At 24.6% G+C, this 20019-nt stretch overlaps 3 protein-coding genes across 3 annotated transcripts; all 3 read right to left on the minus strand.

The window, feature by feature from the left end:
* Nucleotides 1-747: 747 nt before the first annotated feature.
* Nucleotides 748-7556, minus strand: LOC145960833 (uncharacterized). The gene is made up of 10 exons (XM_083080532.1): nt 7195-7556; nt 6492-6827; nt 5600-5801; nt 5209-5364; nt 5070-5121; nt 2485-2881; nt 1662-1997; nt 1142-1343; nt 868-1026; nt 748-801 (listed from the first exon to the last, which is right to left on the minus strand). The coding sequence occupies exons 1-10, from the start codon at nt 7554-7556 to the stop codon at nt 748-750; spliced, it is 2256 nt and encodes a 751-aa protein (XP_082936658.1).
* A 2864-nt stretch (nt 7557-10420) lies between these two features.
* Nucleotides 10421-12889, minus strand: LOC145961050 (odorant receptor 43a-like). The gene is made up of 5 exons (XM_083080880.1): nt 12488-12889; nt 11943-12278; nt 10891-11095; nt 10547-10702; nt 10421-10477 (listed from the first exon to the last, which is right to left on the minus strand). Exons 1-5 carry the CDS (start codon nt 12880-12882, stop codon nt 10421-10423), a joined length of 1149 nt encoding a protein of 382 aa, XP_082937006.1. The 5' UTR covers nt 12883-12889.
* Nucleotides 12890-16366: 3477 nt separating this feature from the next.
* On the minus strand, nt 16367-18859 carry LOC145960834 (odorant receptor 49b-like). The gene is made up of 5 exons (XM_083080533.1): nt 18450-18859; nt 17925-18260; nt 16878-17082; nt 16493-16648; nt 16367-16423 (listed from the first exon to the last, which is right to left on the minus strand). The coding sequence occupies exons 1-5, from the start codon at nt 18857-18859 to the stop codon at nt 16367-16369; spliced, it is 1164 nt and encodes a 387-aa protein (XP_082936659.1).
* Between the last annotated feature and the right edge of the window lie 1160 nt (nt 18860-20019).

Consider the following 20019-nt stretch of genomic DNA (forward strand, 5'->3'; position numbering starts at 1 on the left):
AAATTGATGATATTAAAGAATTTTATGCTTCAAAAAAGCAATACGAAAAAAATGTAAAATATATATAACAATTATATTTGTTTCATAAATCCTTTTATTACGTATAGATATGCATTTTGCAATTTGCAATTTTTAATTCCATTTCAATATATGAAAAAACTACTAGATTTAGAAGCAATTTAAAAAAATTTTTTTTAAACTCATTAATACTAGTTTTGTATATTAATAGTTTATTTCTGTATTTCGATATATTTATGTGATTTTAAAACAAGTTATGACAATAATAGTCATTTTTATGCATAAATTCAATTACTAAAATATTATACTCATTTTTTTCTTACATTAATATTGCATTTATATTAATATTAAAACAAATAATAAGAATTATCAGGAAGGAAAGGAAGAAAATATTAAAAATCCTTTTAACGATATTTTTATCTATATTTCCATTACTAAAATTTTGTTATAATATACTAATATAATATTATTTGACACTAATATAATATTTTAATTTATATATCTCTAAATTTGCAATTATAAATACTTTTTTATATGCCAAAACTTTTTTAAATTAACGTCAATGGAAAAAATTTTCAGTAAAAATAAAGATATTTTAGATATATTTTAAAAATATTTCTGATTATTATTAATAAAAGATATTAACGTATTAATTTTTATATTTCGAAGTATGCGACTTCGTAACAAATTAAATATAAACGAAATAACAACTTCTATTTAATTATATTACTATTCTTGAGTTTGATGTAGCAAGTTGAAAGCCGAGTATGACATCTTAAGCAACTGTAAAGTTATTTACAATTTATATATTATTGATATTTAATTTCTATTGTGTTAATTGATACTGACAGCTACAAACGAATCAAGATTTAATGTTAGTATGTACATGCTACTAAATTCGATGGGAATTGTTGAACGCTTCATAATGAGTAGAAGATCTTTTTTGCAGTTATTGCTAAGTGCCGGCCATTCCACTTTGTTATAAATATTATTTGCCAAATGAAGACTCTACAAATAAAAATGTTTTGCAATATTATACATTATAAAAAAATATCGATATTTATCTTAATTTTCTATTTTTCATTATATCTAAACTTTATTTTATTATTTTAGAGTCATATACTTTTGTCTTGACTTCGTTTCCGAACCAACAATAGATAAAAATTTGCGCTAATATAGCGCCCATATATGTCATCAATGAAATGAAGATTACATAACTCGATGTCGTTGCCATTCGATACAAATTCGAACATAGCACCAACATGCTCACCGCAAATTGTAGAGCAATTATTTTTGAGAACATGTCATTCACCGTGCACGCATATCTACGGTTGAATAAGGGTTTCTTAATCGATTTCCTGAATGGCCTCGAAAATTATTAGCAAATTATTAAATTTGCATTACTAACATATTAACGACAAAATCAGTTTTTATCTTTCCTTCTTTCATTTAAGAAGGAGCACGAAGAATCAGCACGATTCAAGAATCCAAAAATAAAGACAATAATTGTTCTTATCATTGCTTATATTATTTAGCGAACGATTGATAATTTTTATAAAGTCGTGACTTTATTCTATACAGTTCAAATTTTTAAAGAATAATTTTTTGAATAATAAAATAATAAAATTAATAAAAAAACTAACTCAAAGATATAATTATGATGACGAACACAGTCGTGCAGGATATGTTGACTGTGCGTAATTTTTGTCAATCGATACTCCAAAATTTCAAGCTGACAGCAGATATACAACAAAAGTCCGCAAATTACACTCTCACAAGCGACGTTTACTATACCCGAAGTTGCCATGCCTATCAATTGGTAAGTGTACACAAGAAAGTATATAACAGGGGATGAATAATCGAATGGCACCCATGCTTTGTAAGTCAAGTTTCGTTTCGTGAATTCTGTGAAAACAGATGTCACAACTATCGATATGATCGTCATTAAGACGAGACTCAAATACCGCAATGTATTATTCCTATAAAATAATTATAAAGATTATTTTAATTCATTTTCTTATATTTCATCTCTGATCTCTATTGAATCTACTGATCTCTTTCTGTCTTTTCTCTTCTCTTTTTGAATATACTATTATTATATTATTTATATTTAAAATATTGGTTTATTATTATTCGTAATATATTATTATATTTCCAAAAGTATTGTCTTATACATTTTTTCCTTCATAAATATAAGAATAGTTTTTATTTCAGAAAATTATATATAATAATTGTATTTAGAGAAATTAAATTATGTCATGTATGTTATGTGAGATATTATTTGTATAAAATTATCATATAGAAATACATAAGCATATAAATGTCAATATATTCTAAAGCATTGCTCTAAAATATTTAAGAATATTTTCCTATTTACGAAATTAATTATCAATATATGACTGATGCATTTACTTGATATTACGTAATTTGACTGATGCAAATTTGAAATGATATAATGATACTTACTCTATCATCTTTTCAAATTTTTGTTGAATCATTGCTTCGTGTGTTTCACATATTGCAAAAGGTTTCCTGGTAAGAACGTTGATTATAATCATAATTTTTTTTCGATCTATCCACATATAAACTTGTTTATAGCCTGCGACGAATACGGTCAACATCATGTACAAAGAATCGGTGAATTCATCAGAATTACCAACATTGAATATGATGTTCATAAATTGCGACATTGCAAATGTACATAGTGCAGAGAAGAGAAATATGGCGTGAGTTTTATATACTATATGTTTAAATAATGATGTCCATGAAGATGGTTGCCAACATCCAGCCAATGCACAGATTAGAAATGTAAATTTCAACACTCGCATTTCAGCTTCTTTAATGCAATTTTGTCTATCAATAGCTATTATTTATTAATTATATTAATTTTCATTGTATGATTAAAATATCTGTTTAAAAAATAGAGATTTATAGTTAAAAGTAAAATAAAATTGTGTGAAACAACTCATTAAGAAAAAGCTTATAATAGGAAGAATATTATCTTATTATTTGTTTAATCAAGTCTTTTTTTAAGTATATATTTTCAAGTATATATTTCATTTTTTTTTCATTTCACAAATATATATATATATATATATATATATTACTTTAAAATATTAATTTTTAAAGTTTAATTACGAAATATTTGATATATTGCACATTGTAAAAATGCAAAAAAAATTTATATTAAAAAAAATTATTATTTAAGATTATTAGATTATGTTTAAAAAGATTATTCATGTTATATATGGAATGCATTTCTATTCAAAAGTTAAACATTGATTAATGTTATTTCTTAATATTAAAAACTTTTAAATATATCTAATAGTATATACATTACGCTTACTACAAAAATTTTCTCACTTTCTTAACTCACTGCACAACAAACTATTTGTATTTTATATTTAATTCTTTGATAAAAACACAAATTTAATTTAATAATTAGTTATAAAACATTGTTTCAATCCTTTGTCACACTTTTAAATGACGATGGATAATCGGAAAAGAAAGGGATACTGAAATTGTCTATAGTCTCGCGATGCGACTTTCTGATAATAATACTGCTCGTTGCATTCATTATGTCTATCTCTATTTTCTTTTTCTTATTGTCGTATCGATATAAAGAGGTTCTTATGCAATAATCTTTTCATGAAGCGCGAAGCAAAATTGTTTCGAGATATTTGTCTTACTAGAAAATTGTATAATGTAGTTATTTTCATAAAGACAATGAAATAGAAAAATATTACATGCCAATATAAATTTCTCGGAATAAATTAGCCTATTGTATGAGGAAATACTTTGATACAACTTTTTTTTGTGTATATACAGGGTGTCCCGAAATTAACGCTTGATATTTTAAAGGCAGATTCTCTGGCCAATTTAAAAACGATTTTTCCTCAGCGAAAATGTCGAGGGAGATCATTATTTTTTGCATATTCCCAATTTTTGTCATCATGTATCTTTCTAACTAAGCCTTAAATTAAAATTCTATTAAAGTAAACTCTACCTAAAATTAACTAAAGAATGTGACTTTATTAATATTTTATTCCCATAAGCCTTAGTTTGCGAAAAACTCTTTATTTTCAATCGTTTATAATTCGAAAACTATTAGTGCCGCGACATTTTCGCTGAAGAAAAATCATTTTTAAATTGGCCAGAGAATTTGCCTTTAAAATATCAAGCGTTAATTTCGGGACACCCTGTATATCAAGATACCATACTTATCTATTGCATTGTTCATTTCGCTCATATATATTATTTTAATATTAAATAACGAATCATTAGCTATAGTTTATGAAACCTTAATACTAGTCTATACATTTGCTTGGATAATATTTTTACGATCATATCATATTAACGCATGTATGTACATCGAGATGTCATAAGATATTACAGCTATTCTTTCGATTATTATTAATATCAATTCTTATATTCATATTCTGTTCTCATCAAACATAAACAAGGTAAAAAAAATTTCTAACTGTTTTATTTCTCTTGATATAGATGTGCTTTATAAAGCGTCACATTAACAGTTGTACATACACGACACAATTTTTTTTTAATTTTCTTATATTTTATTTATTTATACATATCTTTCTCTTTTAAAATAATTATTGCTATATCCCACGTTACAATAATTCAAAGCATTCAAATAAAAAATTAATAATTTTAGCATCGAATATGTACGTAATAGAAAATAAAATATTAGAAAAGTTTGAGTGTAAAAATATTTTATTTGTTAAATAACATGAATGTTTGTGTTCAATGGCTCATATTAATTCTGACGTTATTATTTAGAACTGTCTTTACTTTTTTCTGATTTTTAAATAAATAGTAATATAAAACTCCTCAAAAGTTTATAGATTTTTAAAAAATTATTTAGTCATATAAAATAAGAGAGAGGGAGAGAAAGAAAGAAAAAAGAGAAAAAGAGAGAGAAAGAGAAAGATTATTATATTTATTTTTGCATGTTTTTTACATAACATTTAGCGAACGTGATAGGATAACAAATTAAATGAAAACAATAACAACTTCTGTTACTGATCATTATTATTCTTGTGTTTGATGCAGTAAATTGAAAATCGAATATGACATCTTAAGTAACTGTAAAAAATATAAATATAAATTATCTAAATTTATTTGAAATATTTATAATAATCAGCAGCAAGTATTATCATTAGTAATACTGACAGCCACAAATGAGTCGACATTCATTGTGATTATATAAGCACTACTAAACTGGATGGGAATCATTGCACGCTTCATAATTAATACGAGAGCTTTTTTATTGCTATTGCTAAGTGTTAGCCACTCCATATTATAAACGTTATTCACCAATTGAAGACTCTACAAATAAAAATATATAACATAATAAATTACACAATTATTTGCAGAAAATGCTACACTTTTTCTATTTTAAACATCTTTTATTATTATTTAATGAATTAATATATTTTTTATAATATTTAACATTTATACAAATAGAATCAATTTAAGCAAGATATATATATATATATATATATATATATATCTTGCTTAAATTTATATATATATATATATATATATATATATATATATATACTTTTAACTTGACTTCGTTTCCAAACCAGCAATATATGAAAATTTGCATTAAGATGGCACTTGTATACATTATCAATGGAATAAGGCTCATATAATCTGTTGCCATAGCTATTCGATACATATTTGAGCATACTACCAACATGCTCACCGCGAATTGGATCGCGATTATTTTCGCAAATGTATTGTTTATCGTGAATGCATATCTATGAAATTAAAAGATATAATAAATTGATATCCTGGCAAATAAATTGTGATGTTATTCACAAATTGTTGAATTTATTTGTGTGCGCGCACATATTATTAGATTTAATAATTAGTTATTCTCAGTACAAATATAAAATATTATAAATTCTCTTAGTTCTTTATTTACGCGAATTTTTTAATTAATTCAGGGTATAAATCTATTTTCAGCAAAAATTTTATTGAATACTGTTTTTAGTCAAAAAGTGTATTTATAATACAAAATTTACAAAATTTTAAATATTATTACATTATTTTAATAATATTTTTTTCTTATATGTGCTTTATATGTGCTTATATATATATGTATATAAATTTTGTCTTCCTTCTGAATTAAATTTTATTTTTCTTTTATTAAATTAAAAAAGAAAATCTGTAAATTGACTTCACATTTTGATTTTTTCATCGAAAATTATCGCTATTTTTTAACATTATTCAAAACTAATTAACTTAGGAACATATTATTAAAGATTAATCGAAATTCAAGAATTCGTAAATGGAAAGAAAAACAAACGAAGTTTATTTGCAATATTTTATATTTGTTTATTTAGTAAGCGCTTCAATCATTACTTTACTATTTAAAAAACAAATTATTACTTGTGTAGTTTAAATATTTTTATAACAATTTTGACAAAATAGTTTAAAGAACTAACTCGAAAATATGATTATGATGACTAACACAGTCGCCTAAAATGTTTTGACTATACGAAAGTTTTGTCAATCGATACTCCAAAATTTCAAACTGGCAGCAGATGTGTAACAAAAATCCACAAATTAAACTCTCACAAGCGACATTAACTATACCCGAGATTGACATAGCTACCATTTGATGAATGTATACAAGAAAATATACAGTAGAGGATGAATAATCGAATGGCAACCATGTCTTATATGTCAGATTTCTTTTCGGTAAATCTGTAGAGACAGACGTCGAGATTATCGATAAGATCGACATTATAACAATGATTAAGTACCGCCGTGTGTTATTCCTATAAAATGATAGTAAAGATTTGTTATAGCCATGCTTTTTATAAAATTAATTTGTTATTACTCCCGGATTCGGGAGTTCGTTGTATCTCCCGGATTTTTATTTATAATCATTTTTGATCTTTTTATTTATAAATATAGGAATATTCTTTATTATTTTTAATTTGAATTAAATTTTAATAATAAGGTGTAATTAGTTATTTCTATCAAATTATCACATAATACAGTATATATCGTGTACATAACATAGCTATAAGTATTGTTATAAAGTATTAAAGAAAATAAGATAGCAAAATATTTTGCTTTATAAAAAATATATTAATGATGCATTTTTGCATAATCTTAAAATATACTTGTATATACACTTACGTTGTTAATGTTTCAAATTTCTGTTGAATTATTACTTCGTGTGTTTCATATGGTGCAAAAGGTTTCTCGGTAAGAACATTTATTAACATCTTAATATTATTGCGATCTATCCACATATAAGCTTGTTTATAGCCCGCTACAAGTATGGTCAACATCATATATAAGGCATCGACAAATTCATCAGAGTTACCGACATTTAGTATAATGTCCACAAATTGGGACATAAGAAATGCGTATAATGAGGAGATCAGAAATGTTGCGTAAGTTTTATAAATTATATGTTTAAACAACGATGTCCATGAAAGTGGCTGCCAGCATCCAGCAAGTGCGCAGATTATAAGTGTAAATTGCAGCACATGCATTTGAACTTCTCTAACGCAATTTTATCTATATCAATTGCTATTTATTAATTGCATTATTTTTATTATAGTCAAAATATTTTTCTTTTAAAGATAGAAATTACATACAGAAAATAATTTATATTAAAACACATTAAAAATTAGAATTCTTTTAAAAATTATAAAAATTATAATTTTATTTTATTATATTTATGCGTTTAATAAAGTATCAAATCTGTAGAGACAGACGTCGAGATTATCGATAAGATTGACATTATAACAATGATTAAGTACCGCTGTGTGTTATTCCTATAAAATGATAGTAAAGATTTGTTATAGCCATGCTTTTTATAAAATTAATTTGTTATTACTCCCGGATTCGGGAGTTCGTTGTATCTCCCGGATTTTTATATCCAAATCAGTTTTAAATATGCTTTTTTTATGTATTTTGCAAATATATTTTACAAAGAACGTAAAATATATTTTATGTTTTCAATTTAATTGATTTAAACTTAATTATACATAAGATGTTTATAATGTTAGATAGTGAAATACTTATACTATATAGTTTGATTATATAAAAAAATTTTTTTAAAGTTTTTTGTTAGAAAACAATTATCTCTTTTTATTATTTATTATATGTAGAATATTGTATGGCATTTTCTAAAGTTTCATATATTTTAATGTTAAATTTTTTAATATATAATATGCATTATACTTACAATTTTTTTTGTCTATTCTCTTGCATAAACTATTTATATTTACATTTAATTCTCTTTTGTCAAATTAATTTAAATTGTTCGTATAATTTTTAAAAACATTATTTGTTTTTAAGTTTCTTGCCTTAAATAACGATGGATAAATTAACATTGGAAGAAAAAAAATACTAAAAGTATCTATAGTTTCACGATATGATTTTCTGATAATGATATTATTCTTGCATTCCTATGTATTTCTCTTTTATCTGTGATATTATAATACTTACACATACAACTTGCAAAAATTACCTCGCGTAATAATATTTTCATAAAGACAATGAGACAGAAAAGAGAAAAAATAAATTAAAAATAGAGCATTAGTATGAACGAGGAAACTTTGAAATTACATCTCCTTCATTGTACATTAAGATATTACATTTACTATCTACTGTATTGTCCATAATTTCATCGGATGTATATTCTTCTAATGTTAAGTATTATTAGCAGAATGTAACGAATCATTAGCTATAGTTTACTTTAATGAAATCTTAATGTTGATAATCTATATACTTAAACATTTTTGTCATTATATCGACTGGAGGTCGAAATACATCAGAATACTACAGCTAAAACTTTATTTAGTATCAATTTTTCTTAAGCTCATTTTTCTTCTTATCTAACATAATAGAATAAGGAAAAAATATTATTAATTTTAAGAAAGCGAGACATCTATAGCTTCGCGATACGATCTTTTGACAACGACACTGGTCGGTTGAACTCCTTCTCTTATTTATCTCTATCATTATCATAATATCAATCTTGCGTGGAATATTATATTCATGAAACAACATGTAAATAAGTATAGTTGTATTTTTTGTCACACGCGATGGGGTGAGTAATATTTTTATCAAGTGGAAGGCAAAGCGGATATACTTTATAACTCGATATAAAAGTTATTTTCAGCTGAAGTTGGGCTTATAAAATTTACTATTATATTTTATTAGGATGTGATGATGAATACAATCACATATTGGTATATAACTTATTGGTGATCTTTTGAATAATCAACTGGAATATCGTTGTAAATCCAATAGTAATCCTGAGATAAAATAATTAATAGTGAATGAATGAAATTTATCATCTGGTGATGTACAATATCATGAGATTTCTTACCATTGCGATTAGTCTACCTTCAGTATAATGAAACATTACTCTCTTGATGTCCATGAATAAAAAAACCAAACATACACGTTCCGATTGTTCGATTTTCATAGATATTGGAATATATAATGTAACGTTGTTTTTAAATATCCGTTTTTTAACATATAACACATGTTGGACTTGCAGAAAATCTTTGATCGCGTTATTTGAGCGTTTCGCATAATATTATACATCATGAAACCTAGCTAAATTGTTATCACGCGATGAAAGTTGGAGATATCTTATTTTAAGATATGTATATACTTAATATCCTTTTCTGATGATGATATTCTTCACTGATCTTCTTCTTTCATATAAAGTATTCGCAATATTATTGAAATATTAGAGAGACTCTTGTAATATCCATTATGCAATAATATATTGTGATTTAGCCACATGTAATGTTTTATTCATATTTGCATATACGTTTAAATCGATGATTCCTGCTAAAACAATCTTTTAAAAAATAAAATTATAGAAATAATTCAACATTATAAAATTCAACAATGAAAATACTAAATCTCGTTCCTTGAAACATACATCGAAAATAACGCGTAAGTTTATATTAGATAAACATTTAAGTACTGTATTAAATTAGTTAAATACACAATATCATTTTATAACATAATATTATTAATGAATATATATTAAGAATATTATGAATATATATTATACCTTTTGATCAATATTATATAGAGAGAAATATATTAAAATGCAACACCAATAATATATTTGCAGTAATTCTCTATTTATATATTCTAATATATTCTCTCATAGATATACATTCTTTATAATCTTAGTTTGACTTACTGTTTCTACTTATTACTTTTTATTTAATATATCTTAACAATTTTGTGATACATTTACTAAAAAATGTCTCATTATAAATAATTAATTAATAAATTACTATTATTTTCGAAGCAACAATCAAAATATGAATATAATAGATTAAATATAAATAACAGTATATTTCTAATTTTCTGTTACATATTATTGTTTCTGCGATTTTATCAGTACATTAAAAAGCGAGTATGATGTCTTGAGCACCTAAATAATTATATAATCAATGAGCAAATTAAATGTTTGTTACATGCAAAAAGGTTTTCTTATACAAACCATCACGAACGATTCAAGATTCATTGACATGATATTTGCGCTACTAAATTCGATTGGTATCGTCGCACGATTCATAATCATTAAAAGACCTTTCCTCATGTTGTTGTTAAGTATTGTCCATTCTATGTTATAAATATTATCCGATAATTGCAAGCTCTGTAAATCGTATATATGATAAAATCGTACATATCAATATATACATATATATGAATATATATTAAAATAGAGTGAAAGAGAGAGAGAGAAAGAGAGAGAGAGAGAGAGAAGGAAGAATGTGTTTTTCTGTTTAAATTATTCTTGCAAACCGATTATTGGCTATAAATTTAAAATTAGTAACAAGCTACCTTCAGTTTAACTTCATTGCCAAACCAACAGTAATAAAAAATTGGTGCCAGTGTACACGATATAAACATGAGATTTTGTATATAAGAAATGATAGTGGATGATGTTAAAGCCATATGAATCAAATTGTAGCACATTACCACCGTGATCATTATAAACTCGCTAGGAACTATTCTAGCAAAATTTTCATTCACCATATATGAGTATCTAAAATTAAGATAGTTTTAAGATTAGATAAGTTTAGATTATACTTAAATACCAACTTTCCAAGACATTTAAATCAATATAAATTGTGACTGATACAATATGTTTAAGCAAATCAAACATATCAAACATATATTATTTTAATGACGATATACTACTATTAGAAATATATTAGTTTTTGCTTGGAAAAAAATTTTAGTAAATTTTGTAACTTTTAAAGATTAATACAAAGATACATACACAGATACACACCCATATATACACACACACATCATATTTTACATTGTTTTTGCATGGAAAAACATAAAATAACTTATTAAACAAACATTCATTTTTAATATGAAACTTTTAATATATAAATATAACATTAAAAATTAATATATTATTATTATTACAATCCAGCATTACATATTTTAGCTTCTAAAAAAGTTTTAAGTAAAACGGAATATAAAATAATAAAATTGCTTAAAATGCTAATTTTTTAAATTCTTTATAACCATACTTTGAGGCGTGTGTATGTGAAGAAAGTGAGAAAAGTTGTCCAAAAAAATGTATCGAATTTATTAACTAATTTCAATTTTGCATGTATGGATGTTAAGTAACTCTAAAACAGAAAATCTGATTTTTAAAAAGCAAAAATATTTTTACTTCTTTCTTCCTCATTGGTAAATAAACATTTTTCCGATTTGTATTAAATTAATAGAAAAGTCCAATAAGATATATATATATATATATATATATATATATATATATATATGTGTGTGTGTGTATATATATATATATATATATATATATATGTATATATCTCAGAGATGTACATAGATAGCATACTAAGTTTATGAAGACTTACTCAAATATACGTATGTGGTGATGTATGCAATCGCGCAAGCTTTCTTGAGCATTCACAATGTTTGATAAGCGGTATTCTAAAATCTCGATTTGGCAGCAAATGTGTAATAATAATCCGCAAATAAAACTGTCACATGTAGAATGAACAAGACCGATAAATATTAAAGTCAATATCTGATGAATGTATACGGGATAGAATAGCGCGGAGATTGTGTAGTCAAACGGTATCCATGCTTTGTACAATAACGTTCCATTCTTGAAATCCGTAAATAACGAAAGTAAAATCAGATAGAAACTGGTTACGAGGACGAGGACTAAATAATATAATGTATTATTCCTATAAAAGCAGAACTACGATGTTTACTTTTTTCAAAAATTATTATTAAAGAGATATTAAAATTCTTTTTTCCGCAGAGATGGATTAAATTGCTTACAATACACATATGCAATCTCTCATAATTGCATATGTTTTAATTCAATTTACGTAATATATTTTTAAGAGATATATGTTTATAATAATAAAATGTTAAATAATACGATACTTACGTTATCCTTTTGTTAAATTTCTCTTGAATCATATTTTCGTTCAGATCCAATGGTTTAAATGGCGTTTCGGTTAGATTATTAATTAACGTTATAATACTTCCATGACTTTTTCGTATAACAATTGTCTTGTAACACGCCAAAAGCGAAATTATAATATTAAACAGGGCGTCGCCGAATGTATCAGCATCATCGGCGTTTAATATGAGCTCCATAATTTGAGTAATTGCAAATGTATATAGTATTAGAATTACTGATAATGTGTAAGCATTATACATTATGTTTCTAGACAGCGACGTCCACGATGTTGGTCGCCAGCATCCTGCGACCGCTAAAACCGTGAGCGAAAATTTCAACACAGGCATTTCGCTTTTCCTCACAACATTACTTCCCAACATCCATTTGCCCAACATCAATAATTGTCGATTGAAATATTGACTTATTTACTATAAATTTTGATTATTATTATATGATAATGTACCGCGATGATAGATCAATGAGAATGGAGAAGAATGTGTATGATGATTACAAGATATTTTTATAATTATGAATCATATTTATAATAGTTATAAGAAGTATTCTTATAATTATTCATTTTTATAAATAATTGGCAATTAATTTTATTTCCATATATAATATGGAAATAAAAAACTAATCAATAATCAAATACAAAACTATTTAACAATAATAATCAGAATAATAAAAAAAATATCACATTGTATTTAATTTTTGTCATAACATATATTTAAAATATTTTTCTTTTTCTATATAAACTTACAAAAATATTTCGATCGATTTGTTTGAATAGTCCGTTAAATACTTTGAAAGATTTAATAAATGTTCGCTGTGACAAATCGAATGATGAGGGAATAATCTACTAACGTCTATAGTCTTCCGACTTGATATTAATTATATTATTCGTTCGACTTCCTTTTCTTCGTACAAATATCTTTGTTATGATCACTATGACAGACTTGTAACTATATTTCTCATGAAATGAACATTCTAATGAATCGGGATGTCTTCTTTCGAAGATTTCTTTCGAAATAATATCTTTATTACAAAATTGCATAATGTACCGTTATTTTCGCGGGGAAAATGAGATAAGAAAAAAGAAGAAAAACTTGATATATAGTCAAGTATACAGGAAATTCTTGAAATGGTCATTAATAGATTAGTAGCCTCGAACTATTTCCAAGATACTTACATATTTAGATTTAGCTCTGTTGTGTGTTGCATGTTCATTATAAAATATTTTATTTATTCAATGTTATTTTGTCGAAACACTACAAATGTACAAAAAATGTATTCCTCAAATGTTAACGAATTAACAATTGTAGTATATATCTGTGTAAAATCTTTATACATAGCTAGTCCCTAGACTCGGCTATAAGCTGTTCCCATTATTTTCTTTTGTCATACTACTTATGATATTGGGGTGCTATTAGAACTTATTGATTCTTAAATCTACCTCTTCTTGAACATAAAAAAGATGAAGAAAAGGTATTTTAAATTTTTCCGTAGATTTATATCTTAATGTGAGAAATATTATCGATTAACGAGTTTTTTCTTGTCGGTCAATATTATAATTATATATTTACATATATGAATTTATCAAATTAAATTATGAAAGATTAATGATTTCCATTTCTTTATTAATCCTACATTTGTGTTTATAAATAGAAAATCGAGTGAAATATTCTAAACATCTATAAATATTGTGAAGCAGATAGTGAAGTTTTTCCTAGATTCATGCAATACTCAATGGTCAATTTATTGTTACAAGATAGCTAATAAGTAAATTTTAGTAAATTTGTTAGAATTATTGAGGTTTAATACAAGATCCATAATAATTTTAATGTTATGCACATTCTCAATATCCCAATGAAGACATTGAAAATATGTATAACATGTATAATATGTATAACACATTAAAATTATTAACATTGCGTAGGCGTTATATATTCAATCCCGTTATTTCGCATATTATGAACATACATCATGAAATCTAGCTAAGTTATTATCATGTGTTATATGACGAAAGTTGGAGATATCTTATTTCAAAATATGTATATACAATCAAACTTTCTAATGATAATCTTGATCTTCTCTTCTCGTATAAAGTATAAAGTATTTATATTATTATTAAAATATTCATAAAAAGAGACTCTCTTATAATGGTGTCCATTGATATGCAATATATGTTGTGATTTATTCACGTATTTTATTCATATTTACATATGTGTTTAAGTCGACGATTCCTGCTCAAACATATTTTTGAAAAATAAAATGACAAAAATGGTTTTCAACATTATGTGATAATACTAAATCTCATTTTTTGAAAAGTATCAGATACATCGAAAATGTAATGCATAAATTCATATTAGATAAAAATTTAAAATACACTGCATTTTAAAATAATAAATGATCGTTTTGTAATATAATATTGTTAATGAATAGATTTTTAAACTATATATATACATATTGTTCAATATTATAAATCAAAGAAAATAAAATGACAAAATGTAACATCGAAAATATATGCACAGTAATTCTATATACATATTATTTGTACAGGGTGTTTCCGCAACATACACATCATTAAGTCGGGATGCCCATCGTCAGGGGCATACTTTATTAGACTCACTGAATAAGATTAGAATGCGAGTTCAACGGGGAGTAAGGAAACGGAAATCTTATCATTTTATTATAGTAAATAATTGCAAAATTTAATAATATAGATAAAATATATATTTAATAATATATATATTATATATTTATATGTAATATATTTTTAATAATATAGATAATCATAATATATATAAAATATTCAATTCTAATAAATTGACAAATTTGTCTAATAACACATTATAACATTTAATTATAATATTTAATAATAAATATTGATATATATTAACATATATTAATAACGTAAATTTAATAAATAAATTTGAACAAATATAGTAAAAATTATAATAAACAAATATAATAAAATATACTTATAATGATAAATATTTTTGATCTTTAAATGTAATAAATTATAATAAATGTTCAATATAACCACTATCTTCTTCTAAACATAAAGCAATTCTACGCATAAAATTTTCTTTCACGCGACTTATCATGAGAGAAGTGATCTCCGCACATGCGTTACGAATTCTATTTTTAAGAATTTTTACATTTTCCGGCAGGGTGTGATATATTTTATTTTTTAAGATGTTCCACATAAAAAAAAGTCCATAGGACATAAGATGGTCCATGGGCAGAGATCACTCTTCTGATAAAACAAGTGAGAGACATTTTCAGCAGGATTGCTCTATGTTTAGAAGAAAATAGTGATTATATCGAGTTTTTATAATTTATTATATTTAAAAATCAAATATATTTTTCATTATAAGTATTTTTCATTCTATTTGTCCAAATTTGTTTATTAAATTTTATTTATGTTATTTTATCTATTATTATTTTATTTATTATTAGATAAATATTTTATTTATATTATTAAATTTCACAATTGTTCATAATAGAGTGATAAAAACAGATTCCTTTTTCCTTATTCCCATTTTGATCTTATTCTACGAGCCCAATAAAGCATGTCCCTGAGTGACTAGATAGGCAACCCGACTTAATGATATGTATGTTGCGGAAACACCCTGTATATCATAGACATTCATTCTTTATAATCTTGCATTCTGATTTTTTTATCGTTCCAACTTATTATTTTTTATTTTTTATTATATATCTTAACAACTTTGTGATATATTTTCTCAAAAATGTTTCATTGGCAATTAATTAATAAACTATTCTTATTTTCAACGTGTCAATTATATGAATGTAACAAATTAAATATAAATAACAATTGTTCTAGTTTTGTATTACTTATTATTGTTTCTGCGATTTTATCAGTACGTTAAAAAGCGAATATGATGTCTTGAGCACCTAAATAATTATATAATCAATGAGCAAATTAAATGTTTATTACATGGAATAAGATTTTCTTATACAAACCATCACGAATGATTCAAGATTCATTGATATAATGTTTGCGCTGGTAAATTCGATTGGTATCGTCGCACGATTCATAATCATTAAAAGACCTTTCTTCACGTTGTTGTTAAGTATTGTCCATTCTATGTTATAAATATTATCCGATAATTGCAGACTCTGTAAATCGTAATATAATCTTATATATATATATATATATATATATATATATATATATATATATATATATACACACACATATATATATATATATATACATATATTATGTACATTGTATTACATTAAGATAGAATGAAAAAGAGAAACGAATATTTTTCTGTTTAAAAAGAGAAATTATGTTCTCGTAAACTGATTATTGGCTACAAAATTAAAATTAATAACAAGTTACCTTCAGTTTAACTTCATTGCCAAACCAACAGTAATAAAAAATTGGTGCCAATGTGCAACATATAACCATAAGATTTTGTACATAAGAAGCGGTAGTGGACGATGTGGCAGCCATATGAATCAAATTGTAGCACATTACTACTGTAATCATTAGAAATTCACTAGGGACTATCCTGGCAAAATTTTCATTCATCATATATGAGTATCTAAAATTAAACAGAATATTATTAATCGATTATACTTATCGACTTTCCAAGACATTTAATCGATGTAAATTATGACAGATTCAATATATTTAAACAAATAACAATTCAGAAAAATATATGACTTCTTTGAAAAATATCTTAGAAGGTTTTATAACTTTAAAGATTAATACAAGAATCTCTCATATTTTGATTTACATATAAAAATATTAAATTAGCTTATACAAACATTTAATATTAATTTCATATTAAATATTTTTTAGTGTTAATAATTAATATTAATAATTAATACTAATAATTAATATTAATAATTAAGTAATTTTTAATATTAATTTTATATTAAATATTTTTATATTTAATTTCATATTAAATATTTTCATATAAAATTTTTAATATATAAATACATCATTAAAAATTAATGTATTATTTTTAGAATACAACATTATAGCTATTTTTACAGCTTCTAAAAAATATTTGAATAAATATACCCGAAATAATAAATAATAAAATTGATGAAAATTTTAATTCTTTTTTGATAATTATTTATATAAGCATATGTGTCTTTGAGGTATATATCTAAAAAAGTGAAAAAAAATTGAGCAAAATAATGCTTTAAATTAACTTAGTACTTTAGTATCTATTTTCAATTTTGCATGTATGGATGTTAAGTAACTAAAACAGAAAATGTGATTTGTATGAAGCAAAAATATTTTTATTTTTTTCTCCCTCACTGGCAAAAAAACATTTTTCCGATTTGTATTAAATTAATAGAAAAATCTAATAAGATATACATATATGATCTCAGATATGTATGTAGATAGCGTACTAGGTTTAAGAGAACTTACTCAAATATACGTATATGGTGATGTACGCAATCGCGCAAATTTTCTCGAGCATTCATAATGTTTGATAAACGGTATTCTAAAATCTCAATTTGGCAACAAATGTGTAATAATAATCCACAAATAATACTGTCACAGGTAGAATGAACGAGACCGCTAAACATTAAAGACATTAGCTGATGAATGTATACAGGATAGAATAGCGCAGACATTGAGTAGTTAAATGGTATCCATGCTTTGTACATTAATGTTCCATTTTTGAAATCCGTGAATAACGAAAGTAAAATCATGTACAAGTTGGTTATGAGAATGAGGACTAGATAATATAATGTATTATTCCTATAAAATTAGAATTATAATGTTTGTTTCAAAAATTATTATTAAAGAGACATTTAAAGTCTTTTTCTTTGAATTACATTGCTTACATTACATAAATGGAATCATTTTATTACATATGTTGTAATCTTATTATACATAGCATATTTTATTAAGTATATGTATATAAAGAATATTAAATATGATACTTACGTTATTCTTTTGTTAAATTTCTCTTGAATCATATTTTCGTTCAGATTTAATGGTTTAAATGGCGTTTCGGTCAGGTTATTAATTAACGTTATAATACTCTCATGACTTTTTTGTATAACAATTGCCTTGTAACATGCCAAAAGCGAAGTTATAACATTGAATAAGGCGTCGCCGAATGCATCAGCGTCGTCGGCGTTTAATATAAGCTCCATAATTTGAGTGATTGCAAATGTATATAGTGTTAAAATTACTGATAATGAGTAAGTGTTATACGTTATGGTCTTAAACAGCGATGTCCACGATGTTGGTCGCCAGCATCCTGCGACCGCTAAAACCGTGAGCGAAAATTTCAACACAGACATTTCGCTTTTTCTCCTAACATTACTTTCCAACATCCATTTGCCCAACATCAATAACTGTGTCGATTGAAATATTGACTTCTTTATTAAATTTTGATTATTATTATATAATAATATACCGCACACAAAATGATAGATCAATGGGGGAAAATGCGTATGATGATTACGAAATACTTTTATAATTACTATACTATTAATTATACTTATTATTATAAGAAATATTCTTATATATATGTATATATATATATATATATATATATATATAATTGTTTATTTTTATAAATAATTGGAAATTAGTTTCCGCTGCCCATATATGTTCTAATAATATGTTCTAATAATCGAATGTGAAATTATTTGTTAAATAAATAATGAGAAATTAATTATTGAGAAAATGAAAAGAATATTATATATATTATTTCGATTATAATATGCATTCAAAATGTATTCCACTCTTTTTCTATGTATTAAACTTACGAAAATGTTATGATCGATTTGTTTGAATAATCCGTTGAAAGATTTGACTAAATATTCGCTGCGACAAGTGGAATGACGTGAAGAAGAAACAATCTACTATCGTCTATACTGTCTCAACTTGATAATGATATTATTTATTCGATATTTCCCACTCTTCGTCTAAAATATCTTTATTATTATCAATATTGCAGACTTGTAACCATGCTTCTCATGAAATAATATTCTGATGAATCGAAAAGTTATACCCTTTCTAATTTATATTACAAAACTGCATAATTTACCGTTAGTTTTACGGAGAAGAAATAAGAAAAAAGAAGAGAAGCTTGATATGTAGTCAAGTATACAGAAAATGAATTCTTGAAATGATCATTAATAGATTAGTATCCTCTAACTATTTCCAAGATACTTAGATCCAGTTTTATTGTGCGTTGTATATATATATATATATATATATATATATATATATATATATATATGTCCATTATAAAATATTTTATTTATTTGCAATGTTGCTTCGTAGCTAAGCTATAGATGTACGAAAATGTTCTGAAATGTTAACGAATCAACAGTTGTAATATATATCTCTGTAAAACCTTTAGACATAGCTAGACCGTAGGCTCGACTATAAGCTGTTGCTATTATTTTTTTGCCGTATTATCTATGATGTTGGGATGTTATTGGGGGCTTATTGATTCTTGAATTTACCACTCGTTGAACATAAAAAAGATAAAAAAAAG

Source organism: Camponotus vicinus, unplaced genomic scaffold, assembly GCF_025532165.1.
Source record: "Camponotus vicinus isolate PSW18456_S1 unplaced genomic scaffold, iyCamVici1.0 SCAF_10, whole genome shotgun sequence".
In the NCBI taxonomy this organism is placed as follows: Eukaryota; Metazoa; Arthropoda; class Insecta; order Hymenoptera; family Formicidae; genus Camponotus; species Camponotus vicinus.